This window comes from Nerophis ophidion, linkage group LG29 (assembly GCF_033978795.1).
Source record: "Nerophis ophidion isolate RoL-2023_Sa linkage group LG29, RoL_Noph_v1.0, whole genome shotgun sequence".
Taxonomy (NCBI): Eukaryota; Metazoa; Chordata; class Actinopteri; order Syngnathiformes; family Syngnathidae; genus Nerophis; species Nerophis ophidion.
This window is the reverse complement of record NC_084639.1, coordinates 22,979,402-23,005,488: the sequence shown is the minus strand read 5'-3', so window position 1 is coordinate 23,005,488 and position 26,087 is coordinate 22,979,402. Positions and strand designations below refer to the sequence as shown.

General features: G+C 39.5%; 1 protein-coding gene across 7 annotated transcripts in view; it reads right to left on the bottom strand.

Moving 5' to 3' along the window:
* Nucleotides 1–1,010: 1,010 nt before the first annotated feature.
* Nucleotides 1,011–26,087, bottom strand: part of rapgef2b (Rap guanine nucleotide exchange factor 2b) — a 286,117-nt gene continuing 261,040 nt past the window's right edge. For 3 of the 7 annotated variants that reach the window (XR_009805002.1, XR_009805004.1, XR_009805007.1), the window contains 9 exons: nt 25,923–26,046; nt 25,530–25,553; nt 20,595–20,821; nt 20,356–20,523; nt 13,068–13,217; nt 9,832–10,030; nt 6,866–7,362; nt 4,638–5,103; nt 1,011–1,458 (listed from right to left, as the gene is read on the bottom strand). Coding sequence is in view for 1 of the 7 variants with exons in the window: in XM_061891993.1 (XP_061747977.1) it covers nt 1,433–1,458; nt 4,780–5,103; nt 6,866–7,362; nt 9,832–10,030; nt 13,068–13,217; nt 20,356–20,523; nt 20,595–20,818; nt 25,530–25,553; nt 25,923–26,046 (1,736 nt within the window). In the remaining 6 variants the exon portion in view is untranslated. The remainder of the gene's footprint in view (nt 1,459–4,637; nt 5,104–6,865; nt 7,363–9,831; nt 10,031–13,067; nt 13,218–20,355; nt 20,524–20,594; nt 20,822–25,529; nt 25,554–25,922; nt 26,047–26,087) is intronic. The other 4 variants (XR_009805003.1, XR_009805005.1, XM_061891993.1 and 1 more) reach the window with 3 other exon arrangements.

Genomic DNA, 26,087 nt, shown 5'->3' with positions numbered 1-26,087 from the left:
GACGGCAGCTAAAGAAGGACTTCCCTATTCATCCCCGAAAAAACAGCTGATTGTACAACTTCCGTACTGACCGTAGGATGAAGAAATACACTACGCTACTAAGACTATAGTGGCCATTAACAGTTAGCTGCTACAGCTGGGTTGCCCAAAGTGCGGCATAGGGGCCATGTGTGGTACGTGACTCCTTTGTCATCGGTCTTAAGTAAATTACAAATAACAAAAAATAGAAATCTCCTTTGCACCCCTGGTGGTGAAATCTGTCAAAATGAGGGTGGTCCCAAAAAGAAGGGATTTTTCAAATTGACTGTATTGGTTTTAAAAGTGCTCCCCCTCTGGCCAACATATGTAATAACAAGAAATTGTGTAAGAAATTGAAATATGCCCCGTTTTGGCCAAAATTGATAAAAAAATAAAATAAAGTAAAATAAAATAAGTATTACAGTATGTCTCTCTGTAGGCATATAGTGTTAGTTTTTTAATTAATTAAACAATGAAGATTAAAAAACTATTTACAAACAAAAAAAATCAAAACAAAAAAAGAAGCAAAAGCAGTCTTTTTCTCACAATGTGTCAACGTTTTTCTTATAAAATTGGAAATTTCTCTTATTGTTTCTGTAAGATTGCAATATTTTCTCGTAAAATTATTACTTTATGTAAAGTTAGTATACATTTTTGATGTAAAATTATTACTATTTAATGCAAAATAGCGACATTTGTCATATAAAATTCAAACTTTTATCACAATATTGCCAATGTTTTTGTTGTTCTTGTAAAATAGTGACATTTTTTGAGCAAAATTAGGTTAAAATTCCGATTGTTATTACAATATTGCCAGAATGTTAAAGTTTTCTTTTAAAATTGTGACTCTTGTGGCGTAAAATTTCATGAATTGCCAAAATGTTAAGTTTTTCTTGTAAATTCGCGACTGTTCATTGGGTAAAATTCCAACTTTTATCTTTATATTGCACAAATGTTCAGTTTTTCTTGGAACATTTTGACTTGTGTTGACAACTTTTATTATAATACTAGAGGGGGGGCATTTTTCGGAGGTCTCAAGAAGGTAACAAATACAAGAAAATGTGTGTGTGTGTGTGTGTGCTAATACTGGGTTCAAACACTTGACTGGCGAAAAAGGAGTGCAAACATCACATCCACTGCTTGTAATCCTTCACGTGCGAGTCTTGTGTATTCATACAAATCCAAAGTGCCGAGCGTTTGACCTCTTCTTCTTCTTCTTCTTCTTCTTCTTCTTCACAGTATATGTTGGATTTTTTGCATGCAGGGCCGCCCAACCCCCCATGATGCTTTAAGGCGGGGGGAGGAAGAGGAGGAGGAGTCCACCAATCAGGAGGCAGAGCAGGCACGTGCGTAACCCTCTGTCCTTCTCTAAGCCCCGCCCACTCGTACGTCCGTCCAGCCCGGGCGCGGCGCCTCACACCGCCGACACCTGCTCGTCGTCTGCGGAGAGACGGAGGACACAAGAGTTTAGCTTTGCGTCGTTAGCGGCAGAAGTCTCGCGGGCGAACGGCGGACAATGCGTGGAAACATGCGCCCCCTGCTGTGTTCACCGTGCGTTTACTTTTCTGACAACCGTGGCGCTCTTACTGAAGCACGCGAATTGGATTGTCTTGAAATTTCTCACACAGCTTTACCAAAAAAAAACTGACCGGCACATGCATGTCAAATTTGAGCAAGATTATTTGGAAAACATGGCCACCGTCCTGGTAGGGAGACTTGACTACCGTAAATTCCGGACTATAAGCTGCTAAAAAAAAAATGTTCTACGCTTTGAACCCTGCGGCTTAAAAGAGAGTGTGACTAATTTATGGATTTTTTTCTTTGCCGACGGCCACAACGCAAATAGCTTTCAATAAACACAAGCAAATACACTGAAAAGGTTTTAGTACCAATGTTTAAAGTACCAATGATTGTCACACACAGACTAGGTGTGTTGAAATGTGTCCTCTGCATTTGACCCATCCCCTTGTTCACCCCCTATGAAGTGAGGGGAGCAGTGTGCAGCAGCGGTGCCGCGCCCGGGAATCATTTATGGTGATTTAACTCCCAATTCCAACCCTTGATGCTAAATGTCAAGCACGAGGGTAATGGGTGCGATTTTTTTTTTATAGTCTTTGGTATGACTCAGCCGGGGTTTGAACTCCCAACCTACCGATCTCAGGGCAGACAGTCTAACCCATTGGTCACCAACGCGGTGCCCGCGGGCACCAGGTAGCCCGTAAGGACCAGATGAGTCGCCCGCTGCCCTGTTCTAAAAATAGCTCAAATAGCAGCACTTACCAGTGAGCTGCCTCTATTTTTTCAATTGTATTTATTTACTAGAAAGCTGGTCTCACTTTGCTCGACATTTTTAATTCTAAGAGAGACAAACTCAAATAGAATTTGAAAATCCAAGAAAATATTTTAAAGACTTGGTCTTCACTTGTTTAAATAAATTAATTTATTTTTTTACTTTGCTTTTTATAACTTTCAGAAAGACAATTTTAGAGAAAAAATACACCCTTAAAAATTATTTTAGGATTTTTAAACACATATACCATTTTACCTTTTAAATTCCTTCCTTTTCTTTCCTGACAATTTAAATCAATGTTCAAGTAAATTTATTTTTTTTATTGTAAAGAATAATAAATACATTTTAATTTAATTCTTCATTTTAGCTTCTGTTTTTTTGACGCAGAATATTTGTGAAATATTTCTTCAAACTTATTATGATTAAAATTCAAAGAAAATATTCCTGCAAATCTAGAAAATATTTAGAATCAAAATTAAATCTTATTTCAAAGTCTTTTAAATTTCTTTTAAAAGTTTTGTTCTGGAAAATCTAGAAGAAATAATGATTTGTCTTTGTTAGAAATATAGCTTGGTCCAATTTGTTATATATTCCAACAAAATGCAGATTGGATTTTAACCTATTTAAAACATGTCATCAAAATTCTAAAATTAATCTTAATCAGGAATAATTACTAATGATGTTCCTTCCATAAATTCTTTTTTTTTTTTTTTTCAAAAAGATTCGAATTAGCTAGTTTTTCTCTTCTTTTTTTTCGGTTGAATTTTGAATTTTAAAGAGTCGAAATTGAAGATAAACTATGTTTCAAAAATTTTATTTTCATTTTTTACGTGTTTCTCCTCGTTTAAACCGTTCAATTAAGTCTTTTTCTCATCATTTATTCTCTACGAAAAACCTTCCGTAAAAGGAAAAAAACGTACGACGGAATGACAGACAGAAATACCCATATACATATATATATATATATATATATATATATATATATTATATATATTATATATATATATTTATTAAAGGTAAATTGAGCAAATTGGTTATTTCTGGCAATTTTTTTAAGTGTGTATCAAACTGGTAGCCCTTCGCATTAATCAGTACCCAAGACGTAGCTCTTGGTTTCAAAAAGGTTAGTGACCCCTGCTCTAACCACTAGGCCACTGAGTAGGTTTGTGCAATCTTTTGCTTTCAACCCGGAAGTATAAGTGCCTATCTGTCCATAGCGTTTTCTACTCGTATGGATTCTTCATTCATTACTCCAAGCGACGTTTGTAAGTTTTCAAATACAACTAAAACAATTCTTCCTTACTAAACTGGGGCGGTACAGCTCGGTTGGTAGAGTGGCCGCGCCAGCAACTTGAGGGTTCCAAGTTTGATCCCCGCTTCTGCCATCCTAGTCACTGCCGTTGTGTCCTTGGGCAAGAAACTTTACCCACCTGCTCTCAGTGCCACCCACATTGGTTTAAATTTAACTTACATAATGGGTTTCACTATGTAAAGCGCTTTGAGTCCCTAGAGAAAAAGTGCGATATAAATATAACTCACTTCATTAAATTTTAATGTAATGAAGATGGTGTAGTTAGCATTAGCTAATATGCTAACACCTTTACGAATGTGTCTGTGTTAGTAATAACTTACAATGACATTCTTTTTGTATTGTTTTAGTTTCACAAATAACTCTGTAAATTCACCAAAACGTCACCGTGGAGTTATTGAGTCTGTTTAGCTGATTGGAGAGCTCGTGGGTCCATGACCATGACTTCTGCTTTGTTTGATGAGCTGTTTTACTGCCTTACAGACGCAGTTTGTAAACAGTTAAAGTATGTAAATAAACATTTACAAAATATTTTTGTATAAATAACTAATTTAATCTGCGGCTTATAGTCCGGTGCGGCTAATATATGGGGGGTGGTTTTCTTCTAAAATTTTGCCGTTGCGGCTTATAGTCCGGAAAATAGGGTAACTGTTCATGAATCATTGAATGACATAACTTGGACATTAGATGCACGTTAGCATGTTTTGGCCACAAATGACATGAGACAAAAATGGTGTATACATTGTAGTGGTCTACCATGATGCATGTCTGGTTAAGTTTGCATGGGCTAATGCAGGTACTAACTTAGGAAAGAATCGCTCCGGGGGACCGGAGGGTGGGGGCTAGTGCAGGAGAGTGGGGGTCTGTGTTTTGGGGCGGGGGGGGTGGTGTTGTTTAGCTTCTGCTAGCATGCATGAAGTCCCAAGATGACCCCCCAGGAAGTAGTGTGAATGGTCTCAGTCCAAGTGTGTCCATGCCTTAAGAGGAGGGGGAGGGGCTATCGGATAAATTAGTCTTTACCTGCCATTTTTTTGGGGGGGGGGGGCTGCCGTTTTTAGACCTCCCCTCTCTGCGTACACACTCTGTCATGGTCGGGGGGTGTGGGGTGCACGCTGCGCCCTCGGCTTCCTCAGAGCGACAAGTTTGTGAGACAAGGACTCACCCTCCTCTTCCTCCTCCTCCTTGGCCCCGTGCTCCTCGGCGGGCGAGCGTGTGCGCTGAGGGCCCCCACAGCCCCCCCTCTGCTTGGCCGCCTGCTGGTGGGCTTGGGAGTCGGGCGACTGCGTCACCATGCGCGAGCGCTGCAGCGCCGTGGTGTAGTCGGGCGGCCGGCGCGATGGCGCCGTGGTGGTGGTGGAGCTGTTAGCAGAGGTGGACGGGGGGGCCGGCGAGGGCGGGTGCTGGCCGTCGGCGAGGTCGGAGATGGTCAGGGCCGTGTAGCCGGGCGGGGTCGGGGGCGGCTCGCGGTAGCGCCCCTCTTTCCGGGCTGCAAGGACATGACAGAGAACAGTGGAGGTTAAAGGCCTACTGAAATGAGATTTTCTTATTTAAACGGGGATAGCAGGTCCATTCTATGTGTCATACTTGATCATTTCGTGATATTGCCATATTTTTGCTGAAAGGAAAAACATCGACGATAAAGTTTGCAACTTTTGGTCGCTAACAGAAAAGTCCTGCCTTTACCGGAAGTCGCAGACGATGACGATGATTGATGGCTCCTCACATCCTCACTTTGTTTTTAATGGGAGCCTCCAACAAAAAGAGCTATTCGGGCCGAGAAAACGACAATTTCCCCATTAATTTGAGCGAGGAAGAAAGATTCGTCTTTAAAGATATTGATAGCGACGGACTAGAAAAAAAAAAAAACGCGATTGCATTGGGACGGATTCAGATGTTTTTAGACACATTTACTAGGATAATTCTGGGAAATCCCTTAATTTTCTATTGTGTTGCTAGTGTTTTAGTGAGATTAAGAGTACCTGATAGTACACGGGTGTCTTGAGGCCAGTGTCCGATGGAAGTCGACGGCAGCTGTACGGACGGCACAAGCTCAGCTGAGCTGAGCGGTAAGTGGCGACTTTATACCACAATTTTCTCACCGAAAACTGCTGGTTGACATTTGGTCGTGATCCATGTTCACTTGACCGCTCTACCCCATAGTAAAGTTTCACCTCCGGGAATTTTAACAAGGAATCACCGTGTGTTTGTGTGGCTAAAGGCTAGAGCTTCCCAACTCCATCTTTCTACTTTGACTTCTTCATTATTAATTGCACAAATTGCAAAAGGTTCAGCAACACAGATGTCCAAAATACTGTGTAATTGTGAGGTTAAAGCAGATGACTTTTAGCTGTGTGTGTGCGCAGCGCTAATATTTCCTAAAAGTCCGTGACGTCACGCGTACACGTCAGCTTTCTGCGACGTTTTCAACAGGACACTTCGCGGGAAACTTAAAATTGAAATTTAGTAAACTAAAAAGGCCGTATTGGCAATGTGTTGCAATGTTAATATTTCATCATTGATATATAAACTATTAGACTGCAGTGGGTTTTAGTAGGCCTTTAATACAGTGGATCTCAACCTTTTTTCAGTGATGTACCACCTGTAAACATTTTTTTAATTCAAGTAACCCCTAATCAGAGCAAAGTATTTTTGGTTGAAAAAAAGAGATAAAGAAGTAAAATACAGCACTTCGTCATCAGTTTCTGATTTTTTAAATTGTATGACAGTGCAAAATATTGCTCATTTGTAATGGTCTTTCTTGAACTATTTGGAAAAAAAGATATAAAAATAACAAAAAACTTGTTGAAAAATAAACAAGTGATTTAATTATAAACAAAGATTTCTACACATAGAAGTAAATCATCAACTTAAAGTGCCCTCTTTGGGGATTGTATTAAAGATTTATCTGGATTCATGAATTTAATTCTAAACATTTCTTCACAAAGAAAGACATCTTTGACATCAATATTTATGGAACATGTCCACAAAAAAATCTAGCTGTCAACACTGAATATGGCATTGTTGTATTTTTTTCCTCACAATTTATGAACTTACATTTATATTGTGTTGAAGTATTATTCAATAAATATATTTATAAAGGATTTTTGAATTGTTGCTATTTTTAGAATATTTTAAAAAAATTTCACGTACCCCTTGGCATACCTTCAAGTACCCCCATTTGAGAACCGCTGCTTTAATATGTCAGAGCGGAGTACTGGCGACAGCCACAAGAGGGAGGTGTTACTCACAGACTAGACCTTTGCAGCCAGAGGGGATGGGCGATGGCGACGGCCGGCCGATCTGCTTGGCCTCCTCCGACCCGGTGGAGGTGATGCTACTCGTCTCCGGGTCGGCGTTGACGTCCTTGCCGCCCCTCCTCTTGATGGTGCCTGTGTCCCCCTCAGAGTCCTCCCCCCAGTAGGCGGCCGAGGACGACGACGAGCTGGCCGAAGCCCAGCTCCCCCGAGCCTGGGCTGCCCACAACGCGGCAGGTCCCCCGAGTAGGGCCTCGGGGGGGAGCCCCCCTCCGAAGGCCAGCGTCTCCCAGCTGCGGCCCTGCTGCATGGTCTGGATGTTGTCGTGGGAGCCGGAGGAGCACGACGTCCACGAGCCTCTGCCACTGTCGGCGGCGTCCAGGGAGACCCGGTCGCCCTGATCCTGGGTCAGCTCTTCAGAGCTGGGAGAGGAGAGCACCGTGGGACAGCCGGCGTAAATTCCCCGACAGTCCTGCATCGATGAGTAAGACCTGAAACATGAACACTTGTTTAAAACCAGTACTACACATGAAGTACTACACACGTGTACTATCTTCCTGTCATGCATGGAAATATTTTCAACAGACTATTAAGAGAGGTAAAACTACAAAAGTTGGCACACAGACATTAAACACACTTGCTGTTAGGTGCAGATCTGTGGGATGAAAATGTATCATACCATACATTTTGGACTAGGGTTGTACAGTATACCAGTATTGGTATAGTACCGCGATACTAATGAATTGTATTCGGAACTATACTGCCTCTAAAAAGTACCGGTCCGCCACGTCGTGAAATTAGATAGTACTAGATAGTACTTTATTGATTCCTTCAGGAGAGTTCCTTCAGGAAAAATTGCTGGTTTTACGAGCAAAAGAGCATGTTCGGCAGCGCACAAACACAAGAGTACTTACAAGCAGATACAGTGTGTAGACAGAAAAGGGAGAACGGACGCATTTTGGTCTAAAAAGTAAACATAAAGATTAATTTATAACACTGAAACGCCCTCAGGAAGAGATGCTTTAAGACACGGCTAGCTAGCTAGCTAGCGGCTAAAGTCCATCCGCATTTTGCAGTGTTGTAGCTACTTCTAAATCACTAATCCTCGCCTCCATGGCGGCAAATAAAAAAATTCTTACAAGGAATAGCTATAAACATGCTTCACTACACACCGTAGCTCAGTGGTCCTCAGAGGCAAATTCATACATTATTCACTGTTACAAGCGGCCCTGTGATGGCAGCCATAACTGCCATGTGGCCCTCAATGAAAACCACTTTGACATCCCTGTTCTAAAAATACTATTAAAAAAAAAGAGGAATAAAAGAGCAAACAGGTGAATGTAGTGAGAAAACGTTGCACCGCTGACTGTGAATCGCTTGCCACTCTTTTTTCTTCAAACTGTCATTGCACAAAAAAAACAATGTCTTCTTTCATTAAAAAGGGCATAAAAATATGAAAGTATAATAAACTTCTAATCGACAGATCTGAAGTTAATCTGAAAATGTAAGCGTTGACAACAACAAAAAATTAAAAATCTAAGACTTATATTTAACACTTTTATGAGTGGGGCCCTTCAGGTTCCCCAAGATCTTTAGTTGGATTGTTTTAAATTTTTAAAACTCACTGCTCAAAGAACAACAATAAATTAAAATAAATATTTTTGTCAAATTATTGACCTATTTAAGGTTCCAATTACTACAAATCAAATATTCCAATTTGAAAATGTTTGGGGGGGAAAGTGTACCCCGACTTCCGCCCAAGTGCAGCTGGGGTAGGCTCCAGCACACAAAGAGGGACAAAAATGGATGGAAATATATTGCATAATTAGTGCCTTGGCCATACATAACAAAAGTTTGGGAAAACTGAGCAAAAAACATTCATCCATCCATCCATCTTCTTCCGCTTATCCGAGGTCGGGTCGCGGGGGCAGCAGCCTAAGCAGGGAAACCCAGACTTCCCTCTCCCCAGCCACTTCGTTTAGCTCTTCCCGGGGGATCCCAAGGCGTTCCCAGGCCAGCCGGGAGACATAGTCTTCCCAACGTGTCCTGGGTCTTAACCGTGGCCTCCTACCGGTTGGACGTGCCCTAAACACCTCCCTCGGGAGGCGTTCGGGTGGCATCCTGACTAGATGCCCGAACCACCTCATCTGGCTCCTCTCGATGTGGAGGAGCAGCGGCTTTACTTTGAGCTCCTCCCGGATGACAGAGCTTCTCACCCTATCTCTAAGGGAGAGCCCCGCCACACGGCGGAGGAAACTCATTTCGGCCGCTTGTACCCGTGATCTTATCCTTTCGGTCATTACCCAAAGCTCATGACCATAGGTGAGGATGGGAACGTAGATCGACCGGTAAATTGAGAGCTTTGCCTTCCGGCTCAGCTCCTTCTTCACCACAACAGATCGGTACAACGTCCGCATTACTGAAGAATTAGACAAATCGACCTGAAGTTGATAGTTATGTAAGCATTGAATAAAAAAAAACTATTCATAATGGGACGACGTGGCGCAGTGGGAGAGTGGCCGTGCGCAACCCGAGGGTCACTGGTTCAAATCCCACCTAGAACCAACCTCGTCACGTCCGTTGTGTCCTGAGCAAGACAATTCACCCTTGCTCCTGATGGGTGCTGGTTGGCGCCTTGCATGGCAGCTCCCTCCATCAGTGTGTGAATGGGTAAATGTGGAAGTAGTGTCAAAGCGCTTTGAGTACCTTGAAGGTAGAAAAGCGCTATATAAGTACAACCCATTTAACCCATTTAATGATAATTTATTACCTTTTTTTTTTTTAACAGACCTTTCCGACTTGAGAGAAGCACTCAGGGTTTAAAAAAATCTCTATATTGTATTGGTTTTGAAAATGAAACTTATCAAAAATGGCCTCCGCATGTATTGATTTTTTCAGCGAGACGCCCTCAGTGAAAAAAGACACCTTTGCTTAGAAGGTTCCCGAGTAACGTGACTTACCCCAGGCTGTACTGGTCAGGGTCGGTGGTGGCTCGTCGTTCTAGCCGCGCTCCCACGTGCGAATCCCCGACTCCGCCCGAGTGTCGCAGCCTCCTCTCGTCGTGGGCCATGTCGAAGGACAAGTTGCTGACCAAGCTGGAGCGCGACGAGATCTCGCTGTGACCCGAGTCCGAGTAGGCGTCGCCCATGCGGTTGTAACCTGGACCAGGTGACAGGATGATTTAGAGCAGGGGTCTCAAACTCAATTTACCTGGGGGCCACTGGATGCAGAAACTGGGTGAGGCTGGGCCGCAAGAAAATACTTCTTAAAAAATCTAACATGCACTTTTTAATGAATTCACCTTCTATGAATGGCTTTCCCGCCTTAGCAACATACTTGCCAATCCTCACGGGAGACTCCTGAATTTTAGTGCACCTCCCGACAATCTACCGGTGCAACCATTCTCCCGAATTTTACCCAATTTTCACCCGGCCGACATTATTAAGGGCTCCCGTGACTGCACTGCCTTCAACGTCCTCTACAACAGTGGTTCTCAACCTTTTTTCAGTGACGTACCCCCTGTGAACATTTTTTTAATACAAGTACCCCCTAATCAGAGCAAAGCATTTTTGGTTGAAAAAAAGAGATAAAGAAGTAAAATACAGCACTATGTCATCAGTTTCCGATTTATTACATTGTATAACAGTGCAAAATATTGCTCATTTGTAGTGGTCTTTCTTGAAGTATTTTGAAAAAAAGATAAAAATAAATAAAAAACTTGTTGAAAAATAAACAGGTGATTCAACTATAAATTAAAATTTCTACACATAGAAGTAATCATCAACTTAAAGTGCCCTTTTTGGGGATTGAAATAAAGATCCATCTGGATTCATCAACTTAATTCTAAACATTTCTTCACAAATAAAGAAATCTTTAACATCATTATATATGGAACATGTCCATAAAAATTCTAGCTGTCAACACTGATTGTTGGATTATTTTACAGTTTATGAGCTTACATTTATATTTCGTTGAAGTCTTATTCAATAAACATATTTATGAATTGCTTCTATTTTTTTTTAGAATATTTTTAATAAAAAATCACTTGTCCCTTGGCATACCTTCAAGAATTTCCAGGGGTTCGCGCAACCCCTGAAAGAGGACTACTGCTCCACTACATGTCATCGCGCACGCTTCTACATCACACAACCAACGTGCCGGCTCCGTATCATAATGTGTGAGACTTGTGCAGATCAACGTACGTGGCTGCAAGACGTACTTGTTCAACAGCCATTCAGGTCACACTGAGGGTGCCGTATAAACAACGTTAAAACTGTTACAAATATGTGCCACACTGTGAACCCACACCAAACAAGAACCAGCAGTTGACTCAGAGGAAATGCATGAAAATATTGAAAAAAAAAATATATACATATATGTTTATACATTAAATATAAGTTAATTTAAATGATAAAAGTAACAAATCAACTGTGATTATTGATGATGAATCCAAATTCAAGTGTGAATAATCTGATGTAAAAAAATATAAATTGAAAGCACTAATAAATGTACATACATGCATGTAAATACATATATTTACATGCATGCATGTATGCATGTAAATATGTGTATGTCAATATGTATGCATACATATTTAGTATATACTAATATTGCATACATATACAGTATATGTATAGCATATACATAAATATAAAGCATATATTGCATATGTATAAGCACATATGCACAATATATATGTATTTTTATATATACTCACGTGTATAATAATAATGTATTAGATTTACATAGCGCTTTTCTAGACACCCAAAAAGCGCTTCACAGATATAATATATAGGTATATAGTTTCATGTACATATACACATGTATATATACACATAACATATACCGTATTTTTCGGACTGTAAGTCACAGTTTTTTTCATAGTTTGGCCGGGGGTGCGACATATACTCCGGAGCGACTTATGTGTGAAATTATTTACACATTACCGTAAAATATCAAATATTATTTTTCTCATTCGCGGAAGAGACGAAGAAAATGTCAGCAATCGTCACACACACGTCAGCAGTCGTCACGTACACGTCAACCAATAAGAATTCGGCAAGGGGGGGGGGGGGTCATGGCAGAAGTGCATTGTGGGTCATGGAATGCTAACTGCTATATGCTACTGCCGTAGCTATTAAAATGGTTAATTTCATCGTTTGCGGTAACTGGTAAAAACTGAAAAGGGCTGAACAAAAATTGGACCGAAAAGGAAATCATGTACTGCAGATTACAAGCTGGACGTAGTGAAATATGCAGCAGAAAACGACAAGAGAAAGCGGCGCATACCTTTGGAGTTGGCAGAGTTGTTTAGAAGCGACATCGAGGAAGAAGATTTCATGGGATTTATCGATTAGGAGTGACAGATTGTTTGGTAAACGTATAGCATGTTCTATATGTTATACTTATTTGAATGACTCTTACCATAATATGTTACGTTAACATACCAGGTACCTTCTTAGGTGGTTATTTATGCGTCAAATAACATACACTTATTCAGCCTGTTGTTCACTATTCTTTATTTATTTTAAATTTCCTTTCAAATGTCTATTCTTGGTGTTGGGTTTTATCAAATAAATTTCCCCCAAAACGACGTATATATGTTTTTTTTCCTTCTTTATTTTGCAATTTCGGCCGGTGCGACGTATACTCCGGAGCAATTTATAATCTGTAAAAAAAACATTGATATATAATTTACAACAATCAACATATCCAAGTCATGTTAAATTTTGAAGTGAATTATATTTATATAGCGCTTTTTCTCTTGTGACTCTATGCGTTAAAGAAATAGAGTCACTATTCTCTAGTGACTCTATGCGCTTTACATACCCATTATCTAAGTTACATTTTTAAACCCGTGTGGGTGGCACTGGGAGCAAGTGGGTGAAGTGTGTAGCCCAAGGACACATCAGCTGTGACTAGGATGGCAGACGCAGGGATCGAACGTAGAACCCTCAGGTTGTTGGCACGGCCGCTCTACCAACTGAGCTACGCTGCCCCAATTAAATATTAATAGTTTAAAAATGGTCTAACTGTGTTAGAAAATATGTGCACTATGAAGGGTTGATGCATATTTGTCCATTACAACATATTCACGCAATAAAACGATGCTTTAATTGTGCAGTGCACAACATTGACCACTAGGAGGCACAAGCGGAACGGAGCAGGAAAAAAGGGATTACTGGAGGAGGATTACCCTTCTTGGGTGAGCTCTGGGGGGAGGTGGGCGGCGAGGAGAGCTGAGAGGAGGCGTTAGACGCCGTGTCCTCTGGATGCCTCCGATGCCTCTCGCTGGCCTCCTCCGACAGAGACAGGATCTTCTTCAGCGACTGAGGAGAACTGGTTCCTGCGGACACGTCGGCCAGAGAGAGACCAGCACAATTAGCAGGGGAAGGGAGGCGGGAGCGGGGGATGGGTGTGACACTACTGCCAGTAGTTTGCCTTTGGGGACATTGGATGCTAAACTGCTTGGTTGGAATTATGCAGATGCCAGACAGACTCTAGGGGGCAGCACTGGCATACAGCAAGTCAGAGTGAACTGAATATATGAACGGTTATAATTACAATTAATGTAATCATATTTACAGCAATAATAATACTAAAACAATATAGTAAAACATTCATAATTATGATCATGACTGTTGGTACTATTGATACTATTTTAATTTGCTGTCTTAATCACTATTAGATTTTAATAAATCACAGTCACACTTTCAATACAAGGTGAATTATTTCTAATTATTACCGTATTTTTCGGAGTATAAGTCGCACCTGCCGAAAATGCTAATAAAGAAGGAAAAAAACATACTGTATATAAGTCGCATTTTTTGAGGAAATGTATTTGATAAAACCCAACACCAAGAATAGACATTAGAAACGCAATTTGAAATAATAAAAGAATAGTGAGAAACAGGCTGAATAAGTGTACGTTATATGAGAAGGTGCCTGGTATGTTAACGTAACATATTATGGTAAGAGTCATTCAAATAACTATGCGTTTACATTTAGCAAACAATCTGTCACTCCTAATTGCTAAATCCGATGAAATCTTATACGTCTAGTCCAGGGGTCACCAACGCGGTTCCCGCGGGCACCAGGTAGCCCGTAAGGACCAGATGAGTAGCCCGCTGGCCTGTTCTAAAAATAGCTCAAATAGCAGTACTTACCAGTGAGCAGCCTCTATTTTTTAAATTTTATTTATTTACTAGCAAGCTGGTCTCGCTTTGCTCGACATTTTTAATTCTAAGAGAGACAAAACTCAAATAGAATTTGAAAATCAAAGAGAATATTTTAAAAATTTGGTCTTCACTTGTTTAAATAAATTCATTAATTTTTTTAACTTTGCTTCTTATAACTTTCAGAAAGACAATTTTAGAGAAAAAATACAACCTAAAAAATTATTTTAGGATTTTTAAACACATACCTTTTTACCTTTTAAATTCCTTCCTCTTCTTTCCTGACAATTTAAATCGATGTTCAAGTCCATTTTTTTTTTTATTGTAAAGAATAATAAATACATTTTAATTTAATTCTTCATTTTAGCTTCTGTTTTTTCGACGCAAAATATTTGTCAAATATTTTTTCAAACTTATGATTAAAATTAAAAAAAATTATCCTGGCAAATCTAGAAAATCTTTAGAATCAAATTTAAATCTTATTTCAAAGTCTTTTGAATGTCTTTTAAAATGTTTGTTCTGGAAAATCTAGAAGAAATAATGATTTGTCTTTGTTAGAAATATAGCTTGGTCCAATTTGTTATATATTCCAAGAAAATGGAGATTGGATTTTAACCTATTTAAAACATGTCATCAAAATTCTAAAATTAATCTTAATCAGGAATAATTACTAATGATGTTCCATAAATTCTTTTTTTAATTTTTTCAAAAAGATTCAAATTAGTTAGTTTGTCTCTTCTTTTTTTCGGTTGAATTTTGAATTTTGAAGAGTCGAAATTGAAGATAAACTATGTTTCAAAATTTAATTTTCATTTTTCCCTATTTTCTCCTCTTTCAAACCGTTCAATTAAGTCTTTTTTTCATCTTTTATTCACTAGAAAAAACATTCCGTAAAAGGAAAAAAACGTACAACGGAATGAAAGACAGAAATACCCATTTTTTTTTTACATATGGTTAGGGTTAGGGTTATGGTTAGGGTTAGGGTTAACCCTAACCCTAACCATATATATATATATATATATATATATATATATATATATATATATACACATATATATTAAAGGTAAATTGAGCAAATTGGCTATTTCTGGCGATTTATTTAAGTGTGTATCAAACTGGTAGCCCTTCGCATTAATCAGTACCCAAGAAGTAGCTCTTGGTTTCAAAAAGGTTGGTGACCCCTGGTCTAGTCTCTTACGTGAATGAGCTAAATAATATTATTTTATATTTTATGGTAATGTGCTAATAATTTCACACATAAGTCGCTCCTGAGTTTAAGTCCCACCGCCGGCCACACTATGAAAAAAACTGACTTGTAGGCCGAAAATTATGGTAATTGTCCGACCCTCGATTTTCTACTGCTTGTCCTAACTACCGTATTTTTCGGACTATAAGGCGTACTTAAAATCCTTTAATTTTCTCAATAATCGACTGTGCGACTTATAACTCGGTGTGCTTAATGTACGAAATCATTCTGGTTGTGTTTACAGACTTTGAAGCAATTTTATTTGGTACATGGTGTAATGATAAGTGCAACCAGTAGATGGCAGTCACACAGGTTGACGCCTGTTCAATAAAAATCACAGCCACGCCAAAACTTTGATGTTTCATTGTGAATATAGAACATTACAAAAGGTGCTCAAAACACTGTCCAAATGTTTTAGTACGACTTTGGTAAGCTATGGAGCCACACCGCTTGATGGAAGACCAAAGCATTACAGCCACCGTAGTCAGGCGTACTGTGCATCAACATACGGGTATTATTATGGTGTGTGTAAGGACCCCAAAATGGCACATATCAGGAGACATATTATCCGGCATTTTGTTTCATAGCTATTATGCAAAACCTGTTGGTAACTGATGGTGTATTTGAGATCTGCATGAGCAGGGGTTCCCCAACTTTTTTTCACCACGGACCGATTTAATGTAGGCATTATTTTCAGGGAGCGGCTTTCCACATGTGCCAGACAAATACAGCAAAAATAAGTGCATGCAAAATACAACTCACTGTAACGCTGAATTAATAGGAGCCCTGGGCCTGTTTCTTTGCAATGAGATCCCTTGTCGGTTACAATCAATCTGCTGTGGACTGCAGATGGAAATTAGCCTTTGGCTACAATCGGTCACATTTATATTTTACATGTTCATTAATGTGCTTTGTATCATGTCACAAAGTTAAAACAAATATTACAAATGGCAACTTCCCATGAGGAGTTTTATTTTACATCTAAAACAAGCTTATCGGGGTGTGTTTAGCGGGACAGGCAAAAGTTAAGTTGGAGATAATGCAGTCATTTTCTAAATGATTTAATGTTTCCCTGCGGCCTGGTAGAAAACGCGTGACGGACCGGTGGTTGGGGACCACTGTGCATGAGTCCCAAAAATGTGTGCTCATCCGCCATTATAGTCTGCGCTGTAGTCAATAAGATCCCTTATCTCTGTCCTCTTGTTATAGGACATTCCTCCGAGACGGTTGCCATTTCTAATATAAAGTAGCGTACAGTTCTAACTTATATACAGTGGGGCAAAAAAGTATTTAGTCAGCCCCCGATTGTGCAAGTTCTCCCACTTAAAATGATGACAGAGGACTGTAATTTTCATCATAGGTACACTTCAACTGTAAGAGACAGAATGTGGGAAAAAAAATCCAGGAATTCACACTGTAGGAATTTTAAAGAATTTATTTGTAAATTATGGTGGAAAATAAGTATTTGGTCAACCATTCAAAGCTCTCACTAGGTTTTGGCTCAAAATCTCACGATTCATGGCCCCATTCATTCCTTCCTTAACACGGATCAATCGTCCTGTCCCCTTAGCAGAAAAACAGCCCCAAAGCATGATGTTTCCACCCCCATGCTTCACAGTAGGTATGACGTTCTTGGGATACAACTCAGTATTCTTCTTCCTCCAAACACGACGAGTTGTGTTTATACCAAAAAGTTCTATTTTCGTTTCCTCTGACCACATGACATTCTCCCAATCCTCTGCTGTATCATCCATGCATTCATTTTGGTATAAACTCAACTCGTCGTGTTTGGAGGAAGAAGAATACTGAGTTGCATCCCAAGAACACCAAACCTACTGTGAAGCATGGGGGTGAAAACATCATGCTTTGGGGCTGTTTTTTCTGCTAAGGGGGACGGGACGATTGATCCGTGTTAAGGAAAGAATGAATGGGGCCAGGTATCGTGAGATTTTGAGCCAAAACCTCCTTCCATCAGTGAGAGCTTTGAATGGTTGACCAAATACTTGTTTTCCACCATAATTTACAAATAAATTCTTTAAAATTCCTACAATGTGAATTCCTGGATTTTTTTTCACATTCTGTCTCTCACAGTTGAAGTGTACCTATGATTAAAATTACAGACCTCTGTCATCATTTTAAGTGGGAGAACTTGCACAATCGGTGGCTGACTAAATACTTTTTTGCCCCACTGTATGTCAGTAGACTGGCATTAAAAACTACCGGTAAACTAAAGATGACGGGGAGAAGATGCTGTCAAAGCGGAGGCACGTCAATATGAGCGCACTCAAAACGGCGCATTCTGAAGAGACAGTCAGAAAGCGGCTTGATGATGGTGTGTAAAACATAATTTATGCAACATTTTGACCATAATATATGTGGACTAGGGCTGGGCGATATTGCCTTTTTTTAATATCGCAATATTTTTAGGCCATATCGTGATATACGATATATATTACGATATTTTGCCTTGGCCTTGAATGAACACTTGATGCATATAATCACAGCAGTATGATGATTCTGTGTGTCTACATTAAAACATTCTTCTTCATACTGCATTCATATATGCTACTTTTAAACTTTCACGCAGAAAGGGAAATCACAACTAAGCCAATTGACCAAAAGTGTAATTATTAAAGTTGATAATTAAGCAATGGCACAAACATTCAAGTCATTTCCAAAACATAAAGCGCAAGATTGTCAGAGACATTATAAGTGTCAAATAAAAATGAGCTGCATAATAGGAAATCAAATAGTATTTGTCCTTCACTATGTGGTATGTTACTAAGGTTAGGAAATTCTCTTCATTCTGTAGCAAGTGACTTTACAAATTATGCTACATATTGGCAGTAATGCTACTTTTTATAGCAACGCTTTTCCCCCCACACTTGACAAATTACGGTTGTCTGTTCGACATTTTCCCACTTGAAGCTGAACCACCGCGAGACGATCGAAACCCTGCTGTTTTTAATGGGAACTAAGTCTTCCTTCATTTGTTACCAGATCCGCACCTTCATTCTCTCGTACGGCTACGTTAGCAGCTAACATTAGCCACGCCGCTACCTCTCTGCCCTGTATGTGACGTGTGAGGAGAGTTTGTGACGTATGTAAGAATGTGCGCCTGCTTGTCCGCGAGAAGGAGAGACAGGAAAGAGCGAGGAGAGTCTGAAGTGTACGCCCCGCAGCTAAAAGTCCTGCGTGTGAACGTATACTCCAATATTACGATATGGTCATTTTCTATATCGCACAGAGACAAACCCGCGATATATCGTATATATCGCCCAGCAGAGGTTGGTAGTAACGCGCTACATTTACTCCATTACATTTACTTGAGTAACTTTTGGGATAAATTGTACTTCTACGAGTAGTTTTTATGCAACATACTTTTACTTGAGTATATTTCTAGAGAAGAAACGCTACTTTTACTCCGTTCCATTTATCTACATTCAGCTCGCTACTCGCTACATTTTTTTATCGATCCGTTAATGTTTGTTTTGGTTAATGACAGAGCTTCAAAGTAGGATCTACGCATGCCTGCGTTTCACCAATCACATGCAGTCACTGGTGACGTTGGACCAATCAAACAGAGCCAGGCGGTCACATGACCCGACTTAAACAAGTTGAAAAACTTATTGGGGTGTTACCATTTAGTGGTCAATTATACAGAATATGTACTGTACTGTGCAATCTAACAATAAAAGTTTCAATCAATCAATCGAAAGTGTAAAGGAAAAAAGACACTTTTAATTTCAACCGTACTTCCCGTCAAAAGCCCAAAGACTAATCGCACAGTTCCTATTTTCACAATAAAAGCGCCGCTCCATCGCGCCTGTGCTAACAAAATAAGAGTCTCCGAATGCCAGCGCATACAAGCCAGCAAGCTACGGAGTTTGCCGCCAATGTATTTCTTGTAAAGTGTACAAAAAACGAATATGGAAGCTGGACAAATAAGAAGCCAAAAACTAATGACTTTCATGTGGTATTAGACAGAATAGAGGAACTTTTTTCTCCTCCATTTGAAAACGTGGACGTACTGTCTTTTTCCAATCAATGCAAGTCATCAGAATCAGGTAATACACCAACTTATATTCTTGTCTTCATGAAAGATAGGAATCTGTGTGTTAAACATGCTTGTATATTCATTAAAACACCTTTAACATGTCAACAAAAACGGCAAAATAAATACATATAAATTATATACTGTATGTGGATATATATATATATATGATATGTGTGTGTATGTATATATGAGGTAGATCACCTCGACCTGGTCATTTATTAAGTAATTGATAAACGTTGAAAAACTTATTGGGGTGTTACCATTTAGTGGTCAATTGTACGGAATATGAACTGTACTGTACAATCTACTAACACAAGTTTCAATCAATCAATCAATCAATCAATCAATCAATTAATCAATCAATCAAATCAATGAATGCCTACTGAGCCTATGGTGCTATCAAGTTTATTTTTATTTTAATGTTCTATTATTTAATATTTATTATTGTTTTAGTTGCTTAAGAGATATTCCTGGCTCTGAATTTGCTCATTGCTATTTTTATGTTTTTGTGCATTATTTGTTGCCGTAATCAGGTTACTCATCAGTTACTCAGTACTTGAGTAGTTTTTTCACAACATACTTTTTACTTTTACTCTAGTAAATATTTGGGTGACTACTCCTTACTTTTACTTGAGTAATACATCTCTAAAGTAATAGTACTCTTACTTGAGTACAATTTCTGGCTACTCTACCCACCTCTGTCGCCCAGCCCTAATGTGGACCACGAGGAAGTCTTTCACATTTAGAAAAAAAACATAAAAATACGACCCCTTTAATGCGCCTTATAATCCGGTGCACCTTTTGTATAAAAATAGCGTTATTAGCCCCGTTCATCGGCAGTGCGCCTTATAATCCGGTGCGCCCTATGGTTAGAAAAATACGGTAATTGTTACAACCACCAACTGTAGGATTTTGTGAGTATAATGTCATCACTGCCATGCCATTATGTTCTTTACAACTAAACTTTTGATCGCGACTGTATGAATTAATTTCTTAACATCCATACCAAAAGGAGGAAGATCCTTGACGGGCACTTTCTTCCGGGATGGGTAAAGGGCCACGGCAGGAACCTGGAGAGCCTGGTTCCCTTTAGCGAGCTGGCCTCTCTGCTGGCTGGCTGCTCTGGACACCACAGGGGATGTGTCCGGCCGTTTGCCGCCAGCGTTCTTAGGCACTGAAGAGCACAGAGTTAGAAGGCTTGAAGCGGTTGAGCGCGCTTCCAACCTTGTCAAGCAGAGAACTCACGCGTGCTGATGGAGGGCTCGCACTGCAGCGAGAACGTCTGCAGGCTCTCCTCGTTGGTCTCCAGGCTCAGGTTGGACAGATACTGCTTGACCTTGCGAGCCATCTGGGCGTCTTCATAGAGCTTCTTGGCGTTGAGGAAGGAGCTGCGGCGCACTCGCTTCTTGTGGCCTCCCGTCTGGTTGACGTCCAGCACGGCTGCGTTTGCGCTGCCCTGACTCAGAGAGCTGCTTGTGTGGCCATGACCCGCGGCAACAAGACAACACAGACGGTAGAATTAATGCTTTTGAGAGGGAAATAGCTGTGTTGGGGTGCAGAAATCAAAACATGCAGAGAAAGAACATTCCACACATTCCAGGCGGGTGAGAGCTGACAGCGAGGAGAGAGAACAAGTTAGCTTCATCATTTTACAATTCTGCAGCTGGACGCTTATCAAGAAACATTAAATAAAATGTCTCTTTTGTATAAAACCCAAAACAAGTGAAGTTGGCGCGTTGTGTGATTTGTAAATAAAAACAGAACACAATGATTTGCAAATCTTTTTCAACTTATATTCAATTGAATAGACTGCGAATAATCATTAACTTAAAATTTAATGGCAACAACACATTGCAAAAAAGTTGTCACAGGGGCATTTTTACAACTGTGTTACATGGCTTTTCCTTTTAACAACATTAGGTAAACGTTTGGGAACTGAACCGACACATTTTTGAAGCTTTTCAGGTGGAATTATTTCCCATTTTTGCTTGATTTACAGCTTAAGTTGTTCAACAGTCGGGGGTCTCTGTTGTGCTATTTTAGGCTAAAGTACAATACAAAATAGTACTATTAAGTACTATCTATTTATCTATCTATAATGCACCACTCATTTTCAATGGGAGACAGGTCTGGACTACAAGCAGGCGAGTCTAGTACCCACACTCTTACTACGAAGCCACGCTGTTGTAACACTTGCTGAAATAAGCAGGGGCATCCATGATAACGTTGCTTGGATGGCAACATATGTTGCTCCAAAACCTGTATGTACCTTTCAGCAATAAAGGTGCCTTCCCAGATGTGTAAGTTACCCATGCCTTGGCCACTAAATACACACCCCCATACTCTCTTTTCAACTTTGCACCTATAACAATCCGGATGGTTCTTTTCCTCTTTGGTCCGGAGGACACAACGTCCACAGTTTCCAGAAACTATTTGAAATGTGGACTAGTCAGACTACAGAACACTTTTCCACATTGCATCCGTCCATCTAAGGTGAGCTCAGGCCAAGCGAAGCCGGCGGCATTTCTGGGTGTTGTTGATAAATGGCTTTTGCTTTTCATAGTAGAGTTTGAAGGTCCGTAATATCACCGCTTAGTGATATCTCCAGATTCTCTGAACTTTTTGATGATATTACGGGCCGTAAATGGAGAAATCCCTAAGTTCCTTGCAAGAGCTGGTTGAGAAATGTTTTTCTTAAATAGTTGGACATGCATTTGTTTTCAAAGTGGTGACCCTTGCATCATCCTTGTTTGTGAATGACTGAGCATTTCATGGAAGCCACTTTTATACCCAATTAGCCCGTTCCAAATAAGTGTTTGATGAGCATTTCTCAACTTTCTCAGTCTTTTTTGCCATTTGTGCCAGCTTTTTTGAAACATGTTGCAGGCATCAAATTCCAAATGAGCTAATATTTGCAAAAAATAAAAGTTTTCCAGTTCGAACGTTAAAAATCTCGTCTTTGCAGTCTATGCAATTCATTATACGTTCAAAAGGATTTGCAAATCATTGTATTCTGTTTTTATTTACGATTCACACAACGTGCTAACTTAATTGGTTTTGAGGTTAGGAATAAAAAAAATAATTGTGCATCATAATTGGACCGCTGATTATCTTGTAAATATAACTCAGCGTCCCATATTCCCAGGATGAACATCTGATAATTAACAAGAGAATGGTTCCGTAATGAGATCTTGTCATTAAATATCCTCATTATAAAGCACTCATAATCACGAGACAGAAAGCTCCCCTTTGTTAAAAAAATGTTCATAGTTCTGTTAGCTTCCATATGTTTCCCGTTATGTTTTGTGTATGCACAATATCGTCCAGCTGAAGAACAAAAATGTAAGGAATGATGAAAATAACTAAAAAAAACACTGGCTGTTATAAAAAAGTAAAAAAAAAAAACACTCACAGGACACAAAAGGTCACTTTTTCTTATCCAAGTGCAATGTAATATCATTACATTATTCCAGGAGGAAACTTCTGGAGAAAGTGTGCTTAAAGGCTGAAAAGCCTTACGAAAAATGTGGAATTATGAGAAAAGTGGGAATTTTTAGGATTAAATATAATGGCAATTTTTAGAGAAGAAAATGTGGAATTCTGGGACGGACAACTAGGATTTTTTTGAAGAATGACAAAGCGAGGTAGAGCGGCCGTTCCAAGTTCCATTGTGTCCTTGGGAAAGACACTTTATCCATCTGCTCCCAGTGCCACCCACACTGGTTTAAATGTAAATAAAATATGTAGGTATTAGGATTGTCCTAATACCAATATTTTGGTACTGGGACCAACATTTATTTTGATATTTTTCAATACTTTTCTAAATAAAGGGGACCACAAAAATGGCATTATTGGCTTCATTTTAACTAAAAAATCGTATGGTACATTAAACATATATTTATTATTGCAATTTAGTCCTTAAATAAAATAGTGAACATACTACAAAACTTTTCTTGTATTAGTAAGAAAACAAACAAAGACTTATAGTTAGTCTGCTGACGTATGCAGTAACATACTGTGTCATTTGTCATTTTATTATTTCGTCAACATTATGAGGTACAAACTGTAAAAATTGATTATTATTCCACTTGTTCATTTACTGTTAATATCTAGTCACATTTGTTTCAACATGTTCCATCTACACTTCTGTTAAAATTTAATAATCACTTATTATTCTATTGTTTGACACTATACATTAGTTTTGGATGATACCACAAATTTGGGAATCGATCCATTACCAAATAGTTACAGCATCATACATTGGTCATATTCAAAATCCTCATCCGTCCAGGGATGTATTTCCTGAGTTCATAAACAAAATATGAATTAAAAAAAAACGAAAACGATTTTGTGATGCTAAAAATTATCGATGTAATCATAGTAGTATCAACTAGATACTCCTGTACTTAATATCATTACAGTGGATGACAGGTGTAGATCCACCCATGGCGTTTGTTTACATTGTGACGCCGCTGAGGTACGGTATGTAGTGAAGCACGTTTAGCTATTCCTCATCCTCCAGTGATAATGGAAGTTGTAAGAAACTTGCTTTATCTGTTGCCATAGAGACAAGGATTAGTGATTTAGTACCGTATTTTTCGTATTATAAATCACTCCGGAGTATACGTCGCACTGGCTGAAAATGCAAAATAAAGAAGGAAAAAAAAATATGCGTTGCATTTTTGGGGGAACATTTTTTGATAAAATCCAACACCAACAAGAGACATTTAAAAGGCAATTTAAAATAAATAAAGAATAGTGAACAACAGGCTGAATAAGTGTACGTTATATGAGGCATAAATAACCAACGAAAAACGTACCTGGTATGTTAACGTAACATATTATGGTAAGAGTCATTCAAATAACTATAACATATAGAACATGCTATACGTTTACCAAACAATATGTCACTCCTAAGCGATAAATCTGATGAAATCTTCTTCCTCGATGTCGCTTCCAAACAACTCTGCCAACTCCAAAGGTATGCGCCGCTTCCTCTTGTCGTTTTCTGCTGCATATTTCACTACGTCCAGCTTGTAATCTGCAGTACATGATTCCCTTTTCGGTGCCATTTTTGTTCAGCCCTTCTCAGTTTTTATAAGTTACCGCCAACATTGAAATGATCCATTTTATTAGCAATGGCAGTAGCATATAGCAGTTAGCATTCCATTACCCACAATGCACTTCTGCCATGACCCTCCCCCGCCAAATTATTTTTGGTTGACGTGTATGTGACGATTGCTGACATTTTCTTTGGCTCTTCCGCGAATGAGATGAATAATATTATTTGATATTTTACGGTAATGTGTTAATAATTTCACACATAAGTTGCTCCGGAGTATATGTCGCACCCCTGGCCAAACTATGAAAAAAAATGCGACTTATAGTCCGAAAAATACGATAATAGCTAAAACACTGCAGACTACGGTTGGATATTAGCTGCTAGCAAGCTACCCATGTCTTAAAGCACCTCTTCCTAAAGGGCGTTTCAGTGTTATAATTTCACCTTTAGTGTTAATTCTCCCTTTTCTGTCTTTACACTGTGTCTGCTTGTACGTACTCTGTGCGCGCGCGCTGCCGAACATGCTCCTCTGCTCGTAAAACCAGCAATGTCGCGACGTGACGCCAACGCGCCGTCATGCCCATTAAAAAAAAGTGGGGAGGTGGGAACCGGTACTTTTCAGAGGCAGTATAGTACCGAATATGATTCAATAGTATCACAGTACTTTACTAGTACCGGTATACCGTACAACCCTAGTAGATGGTGGCTTTTAGTCTTAATTGAAAAGCGTTATATAAATATAATTCACTTCACTTTACGCTTTAAAAAAACAGTGTATTTATTTTCAATGGGAATGTTCAGTTGTTTGAAAAGTGGGATTGCAGTTATTGTCAACAAATAGCCATCATGTCATGCAAGAGATGAAGCTTTTAATGTTGTGATGGTTTGAATTGGCTCTCAAACAATGACAGAATACAAAGATAATATTTCCCAACAAATTGTTGCCTGTGTTCAAGTTGAAGGATATTAATTTATCAGAATGTTTAGCATGTTTTGCCCAGTCCAGATAAAGTGGCACTTTTGTGTCCCAGTATTAGTAAGGAACAGTTAGGTCAACTCATTAAAGGAAAGCAGGCAGAAAAATGTGGCAGCACAACAGGGGGGTTGTCCAAACTTACCCTAAACTTCTCCACTTCTTCTTCCTGAGGGTTGATGCCATGAACAGAGAAGCGTGGGGGTCGGGGGGCAAGAGGGTGGATGAGCGACGAGAGAGAAAGAGAGAGAGAGACAAAGAGAAGAAGACAAAGCTTAAGGACAGGACAGACCACCAAGATCACCAAAAGTAGAATTAATGTCACCACGGAAAGTTGCCCGCGAGAAAAGCCACAGGAGAGGTGACACCACTAGGGGGAGACACTGCTCACATTTTACACCAACAATGTGTACAAAAAGCATGTGCTTTACACACAAAAAAGGATGAAGGCTTTTGGAGGCTACAAAAAGCTGCTAACCTACAGGAAGGATCACCTAAAATTGGGCTTTTGTGGGGGAGCTTCTAAAGACTTCCTTACCGGGTCCTGAACATGAGGGCGGGGTCCATGTTGACCGAGGCCATGCGACCGACATGACGGATTTCTTTGGCGATCATCCTCAGCTTCTCAAAGTTCACAAGGCCGTCCACTTTGGAGTCGTTACCTGAGACAATACAAAGTTAAAGTTAAAGTACCAATGATTGT